The sequence below is a fragment of the Giraffa tippelskirchi genome, chromosome 3 (genome assembly GCF_054371585.1).
Source record: "Giraffa tippelskirchi isolate mGirTip1 chromosome 3, T2T-mGirTip1v1.2.pri, whole genome shotgun sequence".
In the NCBI taxonomy this organism is placed as follows: domain Eukaryota; kingdom Metazoa; phylum Chordata; class Mammalia; order Artiodactyla; family Giraffidae; genus Giraffa; species Giraffa tippelskirchi.
This window is the reverse complement of record NC_137277.1, coordinates 12,567,837-12,586,741: the sequence shown is the minus strand read 5'-3', so window position 1 is coordinate 12,586,741 and position 18,905 is coordinate 12,567,837. Positions and strand designations below refer to the sequence as shown.

Below are 18,905 nucleotides of genomic sequence, written 5' to 3'. Positions count from 1 at the left end.
TCTGATAGGCAGCCAAGGATGAGAACCACCTTCTTAGGGACCCCCCTCTTTATATTTTCTTCTCCTCGTGCCTCATTTTGGGGGAAAAAATGTCTATCTAATGCTCTTCAGTATAGATGCATCATAATTCACTTAACTGGTACCCTCTCCATGGACTTTTAATGTACTTCCTGTCTTCTGCTCTTAGAGATTGCTGTCGTAGATCTCCTGGTGCACACAACTTTGTGCACATTTGTGAATATATTCATGGGATAAACACCTAAATGTGGAATCGTTCAGGTGAAGGACGTATATATGTTTGTGAATTTGTTTTTTATGTTTTTTATTCTGTGGAAATAGGCCTTTTAAATCCTCAGGTGTTATATATTCTTAGGCTGAACATATTCTTTAATCTTGGAAGTCCTTTACATTTTGTTTTCATTTCTCATTAGGCCAGTACTAAAGTGGAAGTGGACATGGAGAAAGCAGAGAGCCTACAGGTGACAAGAGGGGACTTCCTTGCTTCTTTGGAGAATGATATCAAACCAGTGAGTACATATATCAAGTGATGCGTAAGTCAAAAAAATAACAAATCAGGAGAAAAATAAGTGCCTTTTTACCTCATATTTTGGAAGATTATATCATGTGTAGTTTTTTAAAAAACATACAATCTCAATAGTGTAACTGTCCAGTATAAGAAACATCTGCTCAGTAACTGTGCTGTGCTCTATCGTTCAATCGTGTCTGACTCTTTGCAACCCCATGGACCCGTGGACTGTAGCCCACCAGGCTCCTCTGTCCATGGGGATTCTCCAGGCAAGAATACTGGAGTGGGTGGCCGTGCCCTCCTCCAGGGGATCTTCCCAACCCAGAGATCGAACCCAGGTCTCCCGCATTGCAGGTGGATTCTTTACCGTCTGAGCCACCAGGGAAGCCAAGACTTACTGAAATATTTCTCATGATAGGGAGCTCACCATCCTATAAGGCAGGCCATTCAATTTTGAGACTTTCTAACAGTTAGTTCTTAAATTGCTTTGAACTAGTTTTCTCATTGGTTCTTTATATGTCTGTAGCTACAGAAACCTAAATTCATCCTAATTCATCCATCCTTCATATATAGTTACTGACATTTAAAATTAACTCTCATCTCTTTTCCACCTTTCCCCAACCTCTTCCAGGGCATTGCTTTCTCTTGCTCAACATCTTTAGTTCCTCTCACTCCTCTCGTTTCTGAAACTTTTAATTATGCTCAGTGCCCTTTTAAAAAAAGGTCAGTTTTCTTAAAATATACTTAAAACTCAATAGTCATAGTTGGGGTTTTAGCATATATTATAAGGTGCATTAACCTGTTTCCTGTAAAACAACCACTCATGTTTGAGTAACTATATTAGTACAAAAATTGTAGAAAGTGAAAGTGAAGTCGCTCAGTCGTGTCCAACTGTTTGTGACCCCCTAGACTGTAGCCCACCGGGCTTCTCCGTCCATGGGATTTTCCAGGCAAGAATACTGGAGTGGGTTGCCATTTCCTTCTCCAGGAGATCTTCCTGACCCAGGGATTGAACCCGGGTCTCCCGCATTGTAGGCAGATTGTAGAAAGGCCTCTTAAAAAGGTGTGTATGCTTTTTTCTTTCTTAAATGGACCTTGGGTGCACGGAATTGGATTCATCTTAATCTTTAATTGATGACATATAGTCATTAGTGTACAGTGTATAAAATAAAATGTAGTATATATTAATTTTCTGAGACTTGCTGTTTTGTTACATATTTTATTATCAAGCGTCATCTGTGTGATTTTCTGTGCTATACCTCATTTATTTTCATTCCTGAGTAACATTCCATTGTGCAACTGCCATAGTTTTGTCTATTTTCCTGTCAATGGACAGTTGGAATATTACCAGTTTTTTGTTATTACAAACAGGTGCTGCTAAGGCATCCTTGAGGGAGTTTCTCCTAGATATATATTTAGGAATAAAATTGCTGAGTTGTTGGGAATATGAATGTCCAACCTTGGAATTAGGAATTTCATAATGTTTTCCCAGTGGTCAAACCGATAAACATTTCCTCCAGTAATGTAAAGAAAAGTCAGAGTTGATCAGTCGTGTCTGACTCTTTGCGACCCCATGAACTATACAGTCCATGGAATTCTCCAGGCAAGAATACTGGAGTGAGTAGCCTTTCCCTTCTCCAGGGGATCTTCCCAACCCAGGGATCAAACTCAGGTCTCCTGCATTGCATGTCAGTTCTTTACCAGCTGAGCCACAAGGGAGGCCCCCAATAATGTAAAAGAGATTCTTTTCTCTACATCCTGTACAGCAGTTGGTGTTGTCAGACTGAATTTTTGCCATTCAGTTAGATATAAAAATTGGAGAAGGAAATGGCAACCCACTCCAGTACTCTTGCCTGGAAAATCCCATGGACGGAGGAGCTACATTCCATGGGGTTGCAGAGTTGGACACAACTGAGTGACTTGACTTTCACTTTCACTATTCTTTCTAGATATAAAAATGGGATCTCATTTTTGTCTTAATTTGCATTTCACTGATGACCTATGAATTATTTCTTCATATGTTTGTCAGCCATATGAGAATCTTCTATGATATGCCGTTCATGTCTTTTGCCTATTTTTCTGTTGTTTGTTTTGATTTGATTTGTATGAATTCTTTATATATTCTTGACAATAATTATTTGTTGCACTTATCTCCTTTAAAGACAGAAATAAACTTGTTTTAGTCCTGTCTGCTTTTTTTTATGACTGTTGTGACTTTTAAATATAAAATACTTTCAGTAGTGGAAATGGTTTAATATTTTGCTGTTGTTATTCATAATAGTTACCAAAAATATTAGAGCCCAGCCTAACCAAACTATCTTCAAATTTTTTAAAGCAAGTAATTTAGCTGTAAGGAAGAGGCAATTATGACAACTTAGTTAAGTAAGCAGTGACTTACTTTTATTTATTCCAGGAGCCTGGGGATAAAATGAGAAATGAATGACAGGATAAGTAAGGAGAACTATCTATGTTATGTAGTAGTTTGAGAGGGTCCCTGTTTTCTGGTTCAGGAATCTTAACACTGCTATGAGACTTGGGAGTATATGTCTGGGGTAATTAAAGACAAAAACCAGCCAATCTACATATTTCCTACAACAGCCTTCCAGTCAGTATTTATTAGGCTCTTCCTTTGTAACTTTTTATAGGGCCATTGAATTTACCATATCCAGAACAGGGAGTGCTCAGGAATCAAAGCACTAGTGTATGCAAAGACCAAAGAGTAGTCTGGAAAATGATTTGGTAGCAAGGTGATCAAATGATGAGGCCACTGTATACTGTTGAGAGACAATATTACAAAGAATGACTTTCTGTGAGGAGCCCGTTCTAAAGAACTGTTAAGACTTTTCCATAATTGGGGAATGAAAAATTAACTTGAGGGTTGTGATAATTTTTTTTTAATTCAAAATTCTCAAGGTCTATGACTTGTACATTACACTGGGTTTTATTTTCCTACTCATTTCTTCTCCTGCTAACCTTATGGAAATGCTATTCAGTTAAGTAAACAGCTACTAAAGTTTTACACTGCTTTTGGCAGCTAGTTTGATGGGAGTTGCAATTTGAGATTAGAAGCTGAAAATGAAGAGGGATGTGATTTAAGCCCCAATATGTAATGCAAATAAAGTTGTAATATATAGCAATCACTGTCCTTTCCTTACCCTTCAATCTTTCATTACCTCTGCTCATTTCTACCTCTTGCTAAATCTTACATTTATACACACACTTCCCTTGGTGAAATTTGACTTATGTCCTCTACCACCAGACTCATGTGGACAAGATCTCCTCATGGACAAGATCTCCTCTACACTTTTTTAAATTTTTATTTTTATTTCTTATTTTTTATTGGACTATAATTCCTTTACAGTGTTGTGTTTCTGCTGTACAATGAGGTGAATCAGCCTTCAGTTCAGTTCAGTTGCTCAGTCATGTCTGACTCTTTGTGACCCCATAGACGCAGCACGTCAGGCCTCCCTGTCCATCACCAGCTCCCGGAGTTTACTCATACTCATGTCCATTGAGTCGGTGATGCCATCCAACCATCTCATTCTCTGTCAGCCTCTTCTCCCCCTGCCTTCAATCTTTCTCAGCATGGGGGTCTTTTCAAAACGAGTCAGTTCTTCACATCAGGTGGCCAAAGTATTGGAGTTTCAGCATCAGTCCTTCCAATGAATATTCAGGACTGATTTCCTTTAGGATGGACTAGTTGGCTCTCCTTGCTGTCCAAGGGACTCTCAAGAGTCTTCTCCAACACCACAGTTCAAAAGCATCAATTCTTCAGCACTCAGCTTTCTTTATAGTCTAACTCTCACATCATACATGACTACTGGAAAACCATAGCTTTGACTAGACTGACCTTTGTTGGCAAAGTAATGTCTCTGCTTTTTAGTATGCTGTCTAGGTTGGTCATAACTTTTCTTCCAAGGAGCAAGCGTCTTTTAGTTTCATGGCTGCAGTCACCATCTGCAGTGATTTTGGAGCCCCCCAAAATAAAATCTGTCACTGTGTCCACTGTTTTCCCTCTATTTGCCATGAAGTGATAGGACCAGATGCCATGATCTTAGTTTTCTGAATGTTGAGCTTTAAGCCAACTTTTTCACTCTCCTCTTTCACTTTCATCAAGAAGCTCTGTAGTTCTTATTTGCTTTCTGCCATAAGTGTGGTGTCATCTGCATATCTGAGATTATTGATATTTCTGCCAGCAGTCTTGATTCCAGCTTGTGCTTCCTCCAGCCCAGAGTTTCTCATGATGTACTCTGCATATAAGTTAAATAAGCAGGGTGACAATGTACAGCCTTGACGTACTCCTTTCCCTATTTGGAACCAGTCTGTTGTTTCATGTCCAGTTCTAACTGTTGCTCTTTGACCTGCATACAGACTTCTCAAGAGGCAGGTCAGGTGGTCTGGTATTCCCAGCTCTTAAGAATTTTCCACAGTTTGTTGTGATCCACACAGTCAAAGGCTTTGGCGTAGTCAATAAAGCAGAAGTAGATGTTTTTCTGGAACTCTCTTGCTTTTTCAATGATCCAGCGGATGTTGGCAATTTGATCTCTGGTTCCTCTGCCTTTTCTAAATCCAGCTTGAACATCTGGAAGTTCACGGTTCACGTACTGTTGAAGCCTGGCTTGAAGAATTTTGAACATTACTTTACTAGCGTGTGAGATGAGTGCAGTTGTGTAGTAGCTTGAGCATCCTTTGGCATTGCCTTTCTTTGAGATTGGAATGAAAACCGACCTCTTCCAGTCTGTGGCCACTGCTGAGTTTTCCAAATTTGCTGGCACATTGAGTGCAGCACTTTCACAGCATTGTCTTTTAAGATTTGAAATAGCTCGACTGGAATTCCATCACCTCCACTAGCTTTGTTTGTAGTGATGCTTCGTAAGGCCCACTTGACTTCGCATTTCAGGATGTCTGGCTCTAGGTAAGTGGTCACACCATTGTGATTATCTGGGTCATGAAGATCTTTTTTGTACAGTTCTTCTGTGTATTCTTGCCACCTCTTCTTAATATCTTCTGCTTCTGTTAGGTCCATACCATCTCTGTCCTTTATAGTGCCCATCTTTGCATGAAATGTTCCCTTAGTATCTCTAATTTTCTTAAAGAGATCTCTAGTCTTTCCCATTCTACTGTTTCCCTCTTTTTCTTTGCACTGATCACTGAGGAAGGCTTTCTTATCTCTCCTTGCTAGTCTTTGGAACTCTGCATTCAAATGGGTATATCTTTCCTTTTCTCCTTTGCCTTTTGCTTCTCTTCTTTTCACAGCCGTTTGTAAGGCGTCTTCAGACAACCATTTTGCCTTTTTGCATTTCTTTTCTTGGGGATGGTCTTGATCCCTGCCTCCTGTACAATGTCACGAACCTCCATCCATAGTTCATCAGGCACTCTGTCTATCAGATCTAGTCCCTTAAATCTATTTCTCACTTCCACTGTATAGTCAAAAGGGATTTGATTTAGGTCATACCTGAATGGTCTTGGTGATGGACAGGGAGGCCTGGCGTTCTGCGATTCATGGGGTCACAAAGAGTCAGACACGACTGAGCGACTGAACTGAACTGAATGGTCTAGTGGTTTTCCCCACTTTCTTCAATTTAAGTCTGAAATTGGCAATAAGGAGTTCATGATCTGAGCCACAGGCAGCCCCCAGTCTTGTTTTTGCTGACTGTATAGAGCTTCTCCATCTTTGGCTGCAAAGAATATAATCAATCTGATTTCAGTTTTGACCATCTGGTGATGTCCATGTGTAGAGTCTTGTATTGTTGGAAAGGGTGTTTGCTATGACCAGTGCATTCTCTTGGCAAAACTCTGTTAGCCTTTGCCCTGCTTCGTTCTGTACTCCAAGGCCAAGTTTGTCTGTTACTCCATGTATTTCTTGCCTTCCTACTTTTGCATTCCAGTCCCCTATAATGAAAAGGACATCTTTTTTGGGTGTTAGTTCTAAAAGGTCTTGTAGGTCTTCATAGAACTGTTCAGTTTCAGCTTCTTCAGCATTACTGGTCGGGGCATAGACTTGGATTACTGTGGTACTGAATGATTTGCCTTGGAAACGAATAGAGATCATTCTGTCATTTTTGAGATTGCATCCAGGTACTGCATTTTGGACTCTTGTGTGGACTGTGATGGCTACTCCGTTTCTTCTAAGGGATTCTTGCCCACAGTGGTAGATATAATGGTCATCTGAGTTAAATTCACCCATTCCAGTCCATTTTAGTTTGCTGATTCCTAAAATGTTGACATTCACTCTTGCCATCTCCTGTTTGACCACTTCCAATTTGCCTTGATTCATGGACCTAACATTCCAGGTTCCTCTGCAATATTGCTCTTTATAGCATCAGACTTTGCTTCCATCACCAGTCATATCCACAACTGGGTGTTGTTTTTGCTTTGGCTCCGTCTCTTCTGTCTTTCTGGAGTTATGTCTCCACTGATCTCCAGCAGCATATTGGGCACCTACCTACCTGAGGAGTTCCATCTTTCAGTGTCCTATCTTTTTGCCTTTTCATACTGTTCATGGGATTCTCAAGTAAAGAACGCTGAAGTGGTTTGCCATTCCCATCTCCAGTGGACCACATTTTGTCAGAACTCTCCACCATGACCATCTGTCTTGGGTGGCCCTACACGTCATGGCTCATAGTTTCATCGAGTTAGACAAGAATCAGCTATATATGTACTTAAATCCCCTCCCTCTTGGACCTCCCTCACACCCACCCCCTCCATCCCACCCATTTAGGTCATCACAGAGCCCCAGTACAATTTCATATTTCCATTGTAATCCGTGACACCTACAGTCGGTGTTAGGGTAGTATCTCTGTGTGCTGAGTCAACCATTTTCATTTTCTAAATCCATATTATCCCTTTTTCTCTTTGTTCTTAACAGAACAGAAACAGCCCATGTCCCCCTTAAAAAACAAGCATGTTGGAACATACCCTATCTCAGAGATTGAGAGAGCTTGGGCTCTCATAGAATCTGAGCCTAGAATCTATTTTTTATTCCATTAACTCATGTAAAAGCAGTTTTTTCCCCCTAATTGGGTAAAAAGTTAAGTGAGAAATTATAAAAGTTTTTTTTTTGCTTTTCAAGGTTTTTATATTAATGTGGGATATTGTTACAGCACTAGCATGTAGGAATTATTACTCATCCTTTATACCTTTAAATATTTAATTTTTAATACTAATGCTGAAAATGCATTAAACTGTCCTTTTCCTTCATAGGCATTTGGCACAAATCAAGAGGATTATGCAAGTTACATTATGAATGGTATCATCAAATGGGGTGATCCAGTTACTCGAGTTCTAGAAGATGGGGAACTTCTGGTTCAACAGACTAAAAACAGTGACCGCACACCATTGGTCAGCGTCCTCTTGGAAGGTGAGAAAAAGTGATGAGATGTCATCAAAAGTTTTTTGTTTTTTTTTAAAGCACTTACACAAAACCATTTGGCACATTCCAGAAAACTGAATTTTCAGTTCTAAACTTGTTCATGATCTGAAAATAGCAGTCCATTCTGTGTTCCAATATTGGCACAAATTTAAATTTTCTTGGAGTAGAATGTTACTGATGATTGATAGCAACTAGTTTTCTTATAGGACTGTATCTAAATTTCTATGTTACTTAATAGACTCTTATGATACAACATAGTACTCAATTCAGTTAAATAAATATTCACTGAGTACTTACTATGTTTTAGGTGTTGAATTGGTTGTGGGAGACACAAAGACGTTCACAGAGATCAGTTTGGTCATGAAACAGGCCTAACTACCATGTTTGTGTGTAAGGATATATGAATGCAAGTCATCTTGCCCAGAAGTGGTCAAAGAAACTGTTCAGTATAGACTTTGAAGGATCAGTTAGGATTTTACCAAGTAGACAAAAAAGGAAGGACATTCTATTCACCAATTATTTTTTATAGTTATTAGTTATTGTAGTTATTAGTAGAACAACAGAAAAGTTCATTGAGTCCACATGACAGTGGAATCTAGCTCTTTCCAAAGTTCTGAGGGTGAGGGCTCCCTGAGAAACACATTAAGCCAAGACCTGAAGGATGAGGAGAAGCTGGTTGCACAGAGTAACTGGGAACATGTTCTAAGCAGAGGGACCAGGGTATGAAAACGCCCAGAGCTGGAAGGAGACTGAAACAGAAAGGGAGACTGGCTAAGATGTGAGACTGAAGAAGTAGACAGGAGCCAGTTCATGCAGAGCCTAGTAGACCGCGTTAATGATTTAGACTCTTATCTGAGGGGCAACGGGGAGCCATTTGTAGGGTTTTTAGCGCTGAAGTGACACGATCAGGTTTGTATTTTCAAAACATCGTGACCACTTTGTGATAAGAGATTGGGTTGGAGTGGTGAAAATATGAATATACAGGAAAGATCAGTGGTGAGAAGCAGTTGCAGTAGTCTTAATGAGAGCTGATTATGGTTTGAAGCTACATAGTAGTAGGAGAAATGGAGTCATGTAGACTATTTTGAGGAATATTTAGGAGGTAGAATAAAAGAGACTTTATAATAATTATTGATTAATTATTAAGCATAATGAAGCTAACATTCTTTGAACTCTTAACTGTTTGCCAGTCACTCTACTAGCACTTTACACATACCTTCTCATTTAAACCCCACTTCAGTCCTGCAAGGGTAGGTGCTGCTGTATCTGTATTTTGTAGATGAGGAAGCTGAAGCTTGGAAATAGTAGCTAGATTGAATATGGAGAGAAGTATCAAACATGATCCCCAGGATTCTGTTATTCAGGGCTGGTGAATGATGTTGTTTACTAAGAGTGGGAGCTCTAGTAGAGAAGTTCATTTCAGGAACAAAGATCATGAGTTCATTTCTAGACACATAATTTCAAGGTTCCTATAGGATGATTGGGCTTCTCTGGTGGCTCAGCAGTAAAGAATCCATCTGCAGTGCAGGAGATGTGGATTCAGTCCTTTTGTCAGGAAGATCCCCTGGAGAAGGAAATGGCAACCCACTCCAGTATTTTTGCCTGGGAAATCCCATAGACAGAGGAGCCTGGCAGACTACAGCCCATGGGGTCACAAAAGAGTTGGACACGACTTAGCAACTAAACAACAAATATCTTCCTTAAACACCCTGAATCGCTGAATCAGTTCTATTCTATGGGATAATTGAATGGAAAATGTTGAGTAGCCCATTGGATATGTAGGTCTACTGCTCAGAAGACAAGTCTAGCTAGCCGTATACATTCATGAGTTGTCAGTGTGTAGACTGTTGTTCAATCCATGGGAGTGGATGAAGTCACTTAGAGAAAGGGAAGGTTGAGAAGAAAGAGGGGTCTGGGACTGATCTCTGAGGTATGTCAATGTCGAAGGACTAAGTAAAGCAGGAAGAGTTGACAAAGGAGATTGAGCAAGAATAACCAGAGAGTTAAGTAAGAGAAGGAAAAGAGAACGTGCTGTCACAGAAGCCAAGAAATGTATTTAAAGAAAGAGGAGAGCTATCAATTGTATCAAATACTCCTAAGAGGCCAACAGATTACAACGTTGAATTTGGTGAGATCAAGGTCATTGGTGGCCCTGATGGGAGCCTGTGCCATGTAATGGGAATGGAAGCCATGGGGTTGGTTTGAGGATGGTTGGAAGGTGAGTGAAGGCAGCTGGAGTAGATGATTGTTTAGGTAGGTTCCATTTTGAAGGGACAAGGCAGAGTAGTGTTGAGAGTAGTGAAGTCAAAAAAGAGGCTTTTTTATTAAACTGTCAGTAGACTAGAGCATGTTTAAATGCTGTTGGAAAGGCTCCAGGGAAGAGGGAGAGGTAGAACATATGGGGGAGAGGGTACACTTGGTAATGTCAGGTTCCTGAGAAGATGGGAAAGAATGATTGGTCGGTTTATGGGTGGTGGGAGAGGGGCACATCTTTTATTACACAGAAGGGAAGGAGGAGTTGTCTAAATACAGGTGAGTTTATAGATTTGGTTGCCTTCATGAGAAGACCTGAGTCTTTAGTTTTCTAGCCTGGTGGCTCAGCAATAAAGAATCTGCCTGCAATGCAGAAGATGCAGGAGACCTGAGTTCGATCCCTGGGTGGGGAAGAGCCCTTGGAGAAGGGCATGACAACCCATTCCATTATTCTTGCCTAGAGAATCCGATGGACAGAGGAGCTTGGCAGGCTTCAGTTCATAGGATCGCAAAGAGTGGGACACGACTAAAGCAACTGAGCAGGGGCAATTTTCTCTGCCCCTAATATCGTCTCCTAAGAAGATTGTATTTTTTTTTGTCAAACAAATGATTTGATAGAACTGATAAGTACTGATATGCATTTGAATGCATTCTTTTTTTTTTTTTTAAAGAAGCAAAACTCTTGCATTTTGTATATTTAGCCAGAAGCTTGAAAGATTAAGGTTATGTGACAAAAAAGGAATATATTTCATCATACTTTTGAAAAATGCTAATCAGTTTGTTTAGTTTCTAATAAGAGAAAACATGTCTGCTGTGAAATTGTGTCGGGAAATGTTAATGAGCAGCTGGTTGAGGCCTCAGTACTTTGTGGATAAAAGTTTAAACTTGTTTGGTTCTCCTTTGCTTAGGTTGGCTTTTTTCCCCTGACTTGCTCCTGTCGTTATGCAGGCCCTCCTCACAGTGGGAAGACAGCTTTAGCTGCTAGGATTGCAGAGGAATCCAACTTCCCCTTCATCAAGATCTGTTCTCCTGATAAGATGATTGGCTTTTCTGAGACAGCCAAGTGTCAGGCCATGAAGAAGGTATTGAGATTTTTACTTTCATTTTGACTTCCTTTTAGATGTATGTGTGTGTGTGTGTATACATGCACATGTACATATATATTTATCTTTGCACATATATATATGTAGACACACACACACATATATGTATATATATATATATAAGCCATAACAGTTATGTTCTTCTCAAGTGAAATTAAATTATCAGCAGAGTTTGGGGGGAGGGAAACAGTGACTATTTTAGATATAGTATTTAACTTTAGATATAGTATTTATGTATTTTTATTAGAGTACCTTTATCTTCCAGATTATGCTTTACTTAATATGTATTAGGATTATTTTTCATTTCTTAAGTTTTTATCAGCTGAAAGGTCTGAGTTAAGCGTGTTTGAGTAGAGTGGAGCAAATTCACTTAGGATTTTTTAATCAATCTGATTAATCAATCAAATCAATTAATTTAATCAATCAATCTCATCAATCTACAAAATCAGACTGGGGTCAGTTAAGTTGACTGTATTGTTTGGGAAAGAACAAAGTTATATCATTGGAAAGATATTCTCAAAACCCCTATAGAAAGATGGTGATGTCTTAGATAATAATCAGCGTCTGCTTGGCAGACCTAGGGCGGGTGGTCCTCGTCTCTCTGCATTTCTCCAAGTACCATTTGTCACCTTCTTAGCATGGCTGCTTTGAACCACTGGTGAAAGTTACAACAACATAGAATATGATCCTGGCGCTGAAAGACCTCTCAGATCATCTGGCTGATTGCTCTTACATCCAAGCAAGTACTGAGTAAGGCATCTAGGATAGTAGGTGGTTGCTCATTAAAAAGAAAAACAACAAAAATCAGTGCTGAACACTCTTAATGCTGTTTCACCTCACTTGGTTTTCATTGATATTCTGATTTTGCATACTCCCATACTGAAGAAAGATTAGTTTTTATATATCTAGTTGAAGTATTTCTTTTACTTAAACTCTTTTTTTCCATGCTTGATTTTTTTATAGATAAGAGCTGACTGTGAATTAAAAGTTAAAGAGATGTGAGAAAGCCAGGGGCCTTCCCTGATAGCTCAGCTGGTAAAGAATCTGCCTGCCAGAGTAAGGGAAAAGAATCTTGAGAATGGGACTGCTACCCGGTAAAGACAGCTCAGGTGTGCTTTTACCTCGTTTTAGGCCCTCACTTTATAAAGATGTAGGATAGAATTACCTAAGTGTTTCTTTTAGGGAAGAGATTGAAGAGGAAAATACATTTTTTCAAAAGCAGACTCCCCAAAAATGTTTGAGAAGTTAGTCTCATGTTTGTGCAGGCAGCAGAAAATCATTTGTGTCGACTGCTTGAAATGGATGGAAGAGGCAGAGCTTGGAGCAGGATTCCAGCCCTGCACACTGAATCGTCCAGATAAATATTGTGCACAAGGCTGTTAAAATTGAGTGTGAAAGTGAGGGAAATGTAGTTGCCTGACACAAAGAGAACTTAAATATCATAAGACACACTACTAGTGTCTGAGATGAAACCAGTAGTATCTATCATTCCTGGGAAGACCTGGACAGAATCTCTAGGACCAGTAACCTCCCTCATGTAGATGGGGTTGCTTTTTGTTTTTTGTATTTTTTACAATGTCTCCCTCTAAAGGGAACCCTTAAACCATTTCTTTTGGTGAAAATTTAAACAGCTCTTGGACTCCGTAGCCACTGAACTTCCCATTTAATTGAACAGCTGATTCTGTTTTTAATTTCCTAACTCCATCTATCTCTTATACTTGTTTAAAAGTAGTCTTCTGTGCAGATGGTAATTTACTCCATTGCTTTTCACCAGCTGCCAGGTTCTACCTCAGATGTACTCTGAGATGTGGGTGGATGGTCCTAGTCTTTTCTATAAAGTTTTTTAAAGAGTATTTTAGGCTCCTGCACATCAAAGCAGCTTTGTAAGTGTGAGATATTATCATTTTTATTATTTCAATCTCTTGCAAATTGACTTGAGGGGGGAAGGTAATATGTGCTGATTTTAGAGGTTTAAATGGTTAAATTAATGACTTAATAACTTACGATTTAATCTTTAAATTGTTGCAGCCTTTCAAGGTAAGGTTTCAGATGAGTGGAAGGCTAAGGAGTATAAAAATGTGTCTATTACCAGCTTACTTAAAATCGTTTGGATTCATGATTCACTGTCTGGATCAGCTATATACTCTTAAAGTTGCAAAAAATATTTCTGCTTCAGCAGTATAGTAAATTCATATTGAGACTTTTTGGGTTTTCCTTGGAGAAAAATATTATTCTCTGTGACTAAAGAACAGAATGGAGAAAAGAATGAAGCAGAGGTGTCTTAGAAATTTATTAGAAATACTGCAGAATCTTTCCCTACAAATAGTTTTCACATTGTTGCCTAATGATAGCTTGACAAAAGCCTGAGGGCTCAGACCCATCTAAAGGTGCTCAGTCTTCCAGTTTGCTTTTGAAAGTGAAATATAAATGCCATTCTTTAGACGTTCTAGTCTACCTCCCACCATTGTTCTCCCTTTCTTTTTTTGTTTTGTTTTTTTTTTAAGTGTGAAAATGGAAAGACGGTGTCATTTTTTCCCCAAAGCACAAATAATTTATAATTTTTTGTCATTCTGGAGAAGACAGTTCTTTCCTTTCAGATACATCCTTCCCACACCCAAAATGTAGCTTTTCCCAATTTCAAAAATAATTTAGAAAATGCAGAAAAGAACACAGAAGAAAATAAAGTCCGTATTTGTTCTTCCATCTTCTTCTCAGACACACATACACACAACATATTATATATTGATGATCACATTGGACATACTGTTTTTTTCCCACTTACTGTAAAATTTTGTCATTGTCATTAAAATTTATCCCAGTATTATGTTAAATTAATAGCTGTGTAATGTCCATTTAAACATTCCTTTTTTGTTGAACATTTAGGTTGTTTCCAGATTTTTTCACAGTTATAAACACTATTCTGTAGAACTCTCATTTGTGGCTGTTTAGTCACTAAGTTGGGAGAAGGCAATGGCAACCCACTCCAGTACTCTTGCCTGGAAAATCCCATGGATGGAGGAGCCTGATAGGCTGCAGTCCATGGGGTCGCGAAGAGTCGGACACGACTGGGCGACTTCACTTTCACTTTTCACTTGCCCGCATTGGAGAAAGCAATGGCAACCCACTCCAGTGTTCTTGCCTGGAGACTCCCAGGGACGGGGGAGCCTGGTGGGCTGCCGTCTATGGGGTCGCACAGAGTCGGACACGACTGAAGTGACTTAGCAGCAGCAGCAGTCACTAAGTTGTGTCCGACTCCTTTGCAGCCCCATGTTCTGTAGCCAACCAGGCTCCTCTGTCCCTGGGATTTTCCAGGCAAGAATACTGGAGTGAGTTGCCATTTCCTTCTCTAGAACTTCCAGTGACTGCCCCCATTTTCTTATTACATTTTTCTGAGAGTAGCATCAGAATTTACTGGCTGAGAATTTGGACTTAGGTTTCTAATAGACCTGAATTTGGATCCCAGCTCCACTGCGCTTACCAGCTCTTAATAGTCACTTAACCTCTAAACCTCTGTTTTCTCATCTACAAAATGAGGATAATATTAATAGGTGCCTCATAGTATTGTTATGAGAATTAAATGAGATGGTGATTTTTGTGCTGTATCATACAGTGCCTTGGGATATAATGTGTGCTCGATAAAGTATAGTGGTTATTCTTATCATTATCATTGCACATACATTTCTGGTTATTTCCTTAGGATGAATTCTCAGAGCTGAGATTGCTAAGGTAAAAATATTAATGGGTGTAAATTTATGATAAATATTGCTATTAAAACTTATGTAAAAATATTAATGTTTATAAAACCTACTTCTTAAGAAAGTTGTGCCAATTTACACTTGCAACCCCATCATATAAGAATATCAGTTTCCTTGGACTCTTGCCCATAATATTTATATATCATTTTACTGCTTGGTTTTGTTACTTAAACCAAGAGTTTTTGTTAGTGGAGAGAGCCATTGGGCTTGCTTTAATGAGTATCTAAGATTAAGATACTCAACTTTCAGACCTTTAATTGCAATTAAGCTATTGCTTCTTATTCACATACAGATTCTGGTGCTAAATTATATGAAAGTAGTTTATACTCAATTCAATTCTACTTCTCAGTTTGCTTAATAAATCCTTTCTCTGTGTAGGTAAACTCCTCAATACTAGCAAACTCTGTATGAGATATTATTCTCACATCCTGTTGGGGAGGAGATACTATATGTTCCCTTAAGATAGTTGAAGTGTTTACAGATCTTTCTCTTCTCCTGTATTTTGTTTTTGTTTCCCCAACATTATTCTGTTTATAAAATTTAATTCCTTTATCCATTTTTGCATCTATACTTTAAAAAAAAAACCTATTTGCTAGTTCTGTTAATGGCATTAAATGAAAAAAAGAACAATACAGTAAAACTTCATTTTAACTAGTATGCTTTCTGAATATACAGTCAGTACAGAGATCAAATAGGACAGTCTGATGTGATTACATTGTTTGAACAAAATCAAGTAAAAATTTGTGATTTCTAAAACTATACCCATTAGTAAGGTCATATAGTCTTGGTTTTAAAAGGACTGAAAATTAATGGAAGACATTTTCCTTTCCACTAGCTTTGCAAGAAAGAAATAATCTTCTCTGAATATCCTCCTGTAAATCCCACTGCAAATTGTAGTCTGCACAGAACAGAATCATGGTGCCTAATCCTCCTCTTTTCATGGTTTAGTCCATACAAAGAGCGGAGCTGGAAATTGGATCTTTTGACAGCAGTTACTAAGCAACAGAATTTGGATGTTTTTGGTTAACATCCTAATATATCATGTAGCTGATTTGTTGAAGATTGTGCTTGCAGTAACTGACAAGTGGACACCCTGTAAGTGACCACAGGTCCCTGTACTGCTGGGGCTGGGGGGGCAAGCACTTGTTCTTTTGTTTAATATACTTTGTCTTCTGATGGGTGTATCTGTCTGGCACGCAAAAGAGGATTGTGCAGCTCTTCAGAACTTAACTTTCAGACCTTGTGACTTCTTATGTTATGAAAGATATACCAGTCTGTCTCTCATGTTTTGTGAAAATGTAAGAATTTTTCCTGAAAAGCAGGGAGAACAAATAAGGGAATTTGAGGTCATTTCCAGGAAGCTTGAGCGCTTTGCCAGAAGTTTAGGTCCACTTCCTGAGTCAGTTTCATTAGAAGACAGCTAATGTTTGCTTGGTCTACTCCCAAGTTATTTTTAGAAATGAGAGATTATTACTGATAGCACCGATTTGAATTTGCTCACTTACATTTTTATGTGCTACCAAATATGATTAGAGTATGCTTTCAACTAATTGCTGACAGATTTACTACATTGGGGATTTTCTAAATCATCAAATTCCTACTGTCAACAGATTCCTGCTAACTCGGTACTTCATGCCAACCGCTTCTGAATTGAGGTGAACTCTTTCAGCCCTGAAAGAACCAAAGAATTTGGCTTCACTTACCTCAGAGCCCTAAAGAGGTTCCAGCAAATGGAGGACATACTCTACTTAGAGTACACTTTGCTGGGGTTTGTGATTCTAAAAGGCTGGGATTAACATGGAGCTAATGCTGGCGTGTTTCCATTTGCATTCATGTAGACTCCAGAGGCTGCAGCTGCTGCCCCTCCCCTATACACAGGTGGTCCCAGCTCATGTGAAGATTCCAGGAGTGGGCTCGGTGCCTTGAGAGCTCTCGGTGCCCTCAAGGTCCATGACCAGACCTGCCCCCAAGCCCTCGGCAACAGGAGCTCCGTACCTCCTTTCACAGTGCATCCAGCGTGCTCCTGCCACAGGCCCAGGCTCCCCATGTTTTAGGTCGTCTCTCATGACCCACAGCCTGCCTTTGCACACAAGAGAGGAGGCACCAGAGAGGTTCATGATGACAGTCTCCTTATGTCCACAGCCAAGTAGACTGTTGGATTTTGTGTTTTCTAGAGAGAGTCTTCAGCTTCTAGAGTAGACCTCTCATTTTTGCCCTGTTGTCTGTTGTCACTCTTCTCCACACTTTTGTTCTTTCTTCCATTCTCCGCATTCTTTTCTTCAGCCTTCTCTTTCAGACTTCTCACCTGACTCTCAGAATACATATATTCTGATAAGTTTACATGCTCTAGGAAACTTCCTGATAGAGCTGGGAAGACCATATCCTCCAGTTTGCTGTGTGTAGTCGTGGTTTTTATCTGTTTTTCTAGCAGGATTATTAACAGCTCCCCTCTTTCAAGTGTCCTACTTTGCATGATACCTTCTGTGATCCCCTACTGATAACCTCTCCAGCAGGAAAAACTCAAGCATCGTACTTTCATCTTACTACATGAAAGGATCAGAATTTAAGTTAATTTTTTAAAGAGTCTGTAAGATACCACCAGTAGCCCCAGCTTCAGCCCACCTGGCTAAATGTTGTTTTGGCTTTTGGTCTGGAGAAGGCACTGTGTATTCACTGGGTGCTATTACTGATGGCAAGTTCAGCACTTGAGTTGTTGTGTCTGAGCTGGGGCAGTTTGTACAGTTTTACTTTTTCTGCATCTCTCCTTCTAGTACCTCTCCTCATTTTGGGGTTTATCTGTCTGCAGCTATGGTAGAACTTCCCCACTCAGTATGTAAATATCTCAGATTTTAGTCTGGCAGCTAATTGCATATACTTGCCGATGGAATCCGAGTATCTCCTTATTTAGCATGGGGCCAGGAAGCCAAGTATGGAAGAGGCTGAGGCGACTAGGCAGAAACATGGATTCAGGAGAATAGTGGTGACCTTATCTTACACTTGTGACTACCTATGGGAAAGAATGTGTGTGTGAGAAGTGAAAGATGTGTGTGTATTTAAATTAAAGCAGAGTCAACTGAAACTGATCAAGTTACAACTGGAATTGCATATTGCATAGCCTTTGTCATGGTTAGTATGTTGTTAAGAGAGTTAGCTGCGAGTACTCCTCTCCCCTTAATAGTAATTAGTACATTAAGAACTGCCTGTAAAAAAACAAAAACAAACTACATTAAAGGCTGTAGGTATTTTCTTCTAAAATGTTAGAGGTAGCCCATGCAGTCAGCTGTGAAATGATTTGAAATCCTTTGTGAATCACAGTATCTGAGATAAATTGGTGAAAATTTATCATTAGTTCAGACCCCAGCAATGTCCTAAGTAATGTTTATAAGCTCTAGAAGCTTTGAGGAGGAAGAAGGGCTGATTCATAGAAAGTGTAGAACTACTGCAGTAGCGTATCCACAAAGTCCTGGGCCCCTGTGACTCAAATCCATGATATTACAGTCTGTCAGACAGAATGATATGTTTACATCAAAGCCCTTCATATCAATAGAATTCTGAGCAAATGTTTTAAATGAGCCAAGCATTATTTTTAATGACTTCTAGAAATCACCTGAGTTTGCCACACTAGCTGCTGTTAGTCCAGTCTTCAAAAAAGAGCAAAGAACCACAGTGGAACAGCTTCTAAACTTTTCCATTGTCTCTTCCATTTCTCTTCTGCTTCATCTCTCACCCACCACTCCCCATACACACAGCGCCAATGCTGACCCCTTTTCCTTTTAGTTCTTACTGACTGTGTTCGTTCCTGCAGTTCTCCTGGATTTTCTCTGTGCCTCCTTATAATTGATATGCTCCACTTAGAACACTTTCTTCCCTCTTTCCTAGTGAATTGTTCGTCCTTC

The 18,905-nt window shown here is 39.4% G+C and overlaps 1 protein-coding gene across 2 annotated transcripts in view; it reads left to right on the top strand.

The window, feature by feature from the left end:
• Window positions 1–18,905, top strand: part of NSF (N-ethylmaleimide sensitive factor, vesicle fusing ATPase) — a 149,272-nt gene that overhangs the window by 100,535 nt on the left and 29,832 nt on the right. For both annotated transcript variants that reach the window (XM_081576437.1, XM_081576435.1), the window contains 3 exons: window positions 432–527; window positions 7,730–7,886; window positions 11,100–11,233. In XM_081576437.1, coding sequence (XP_081432563.1) covers window positions 432–527; window positions 7,730–7,886; window positions 11,100–11,233 — 387 coding nt within the window. The remainder of the gene's footprint in view (window positions 1–431; window positions 528–7,729; window positions 7,887–11,099; window positions 11,234–18,905) is intronic.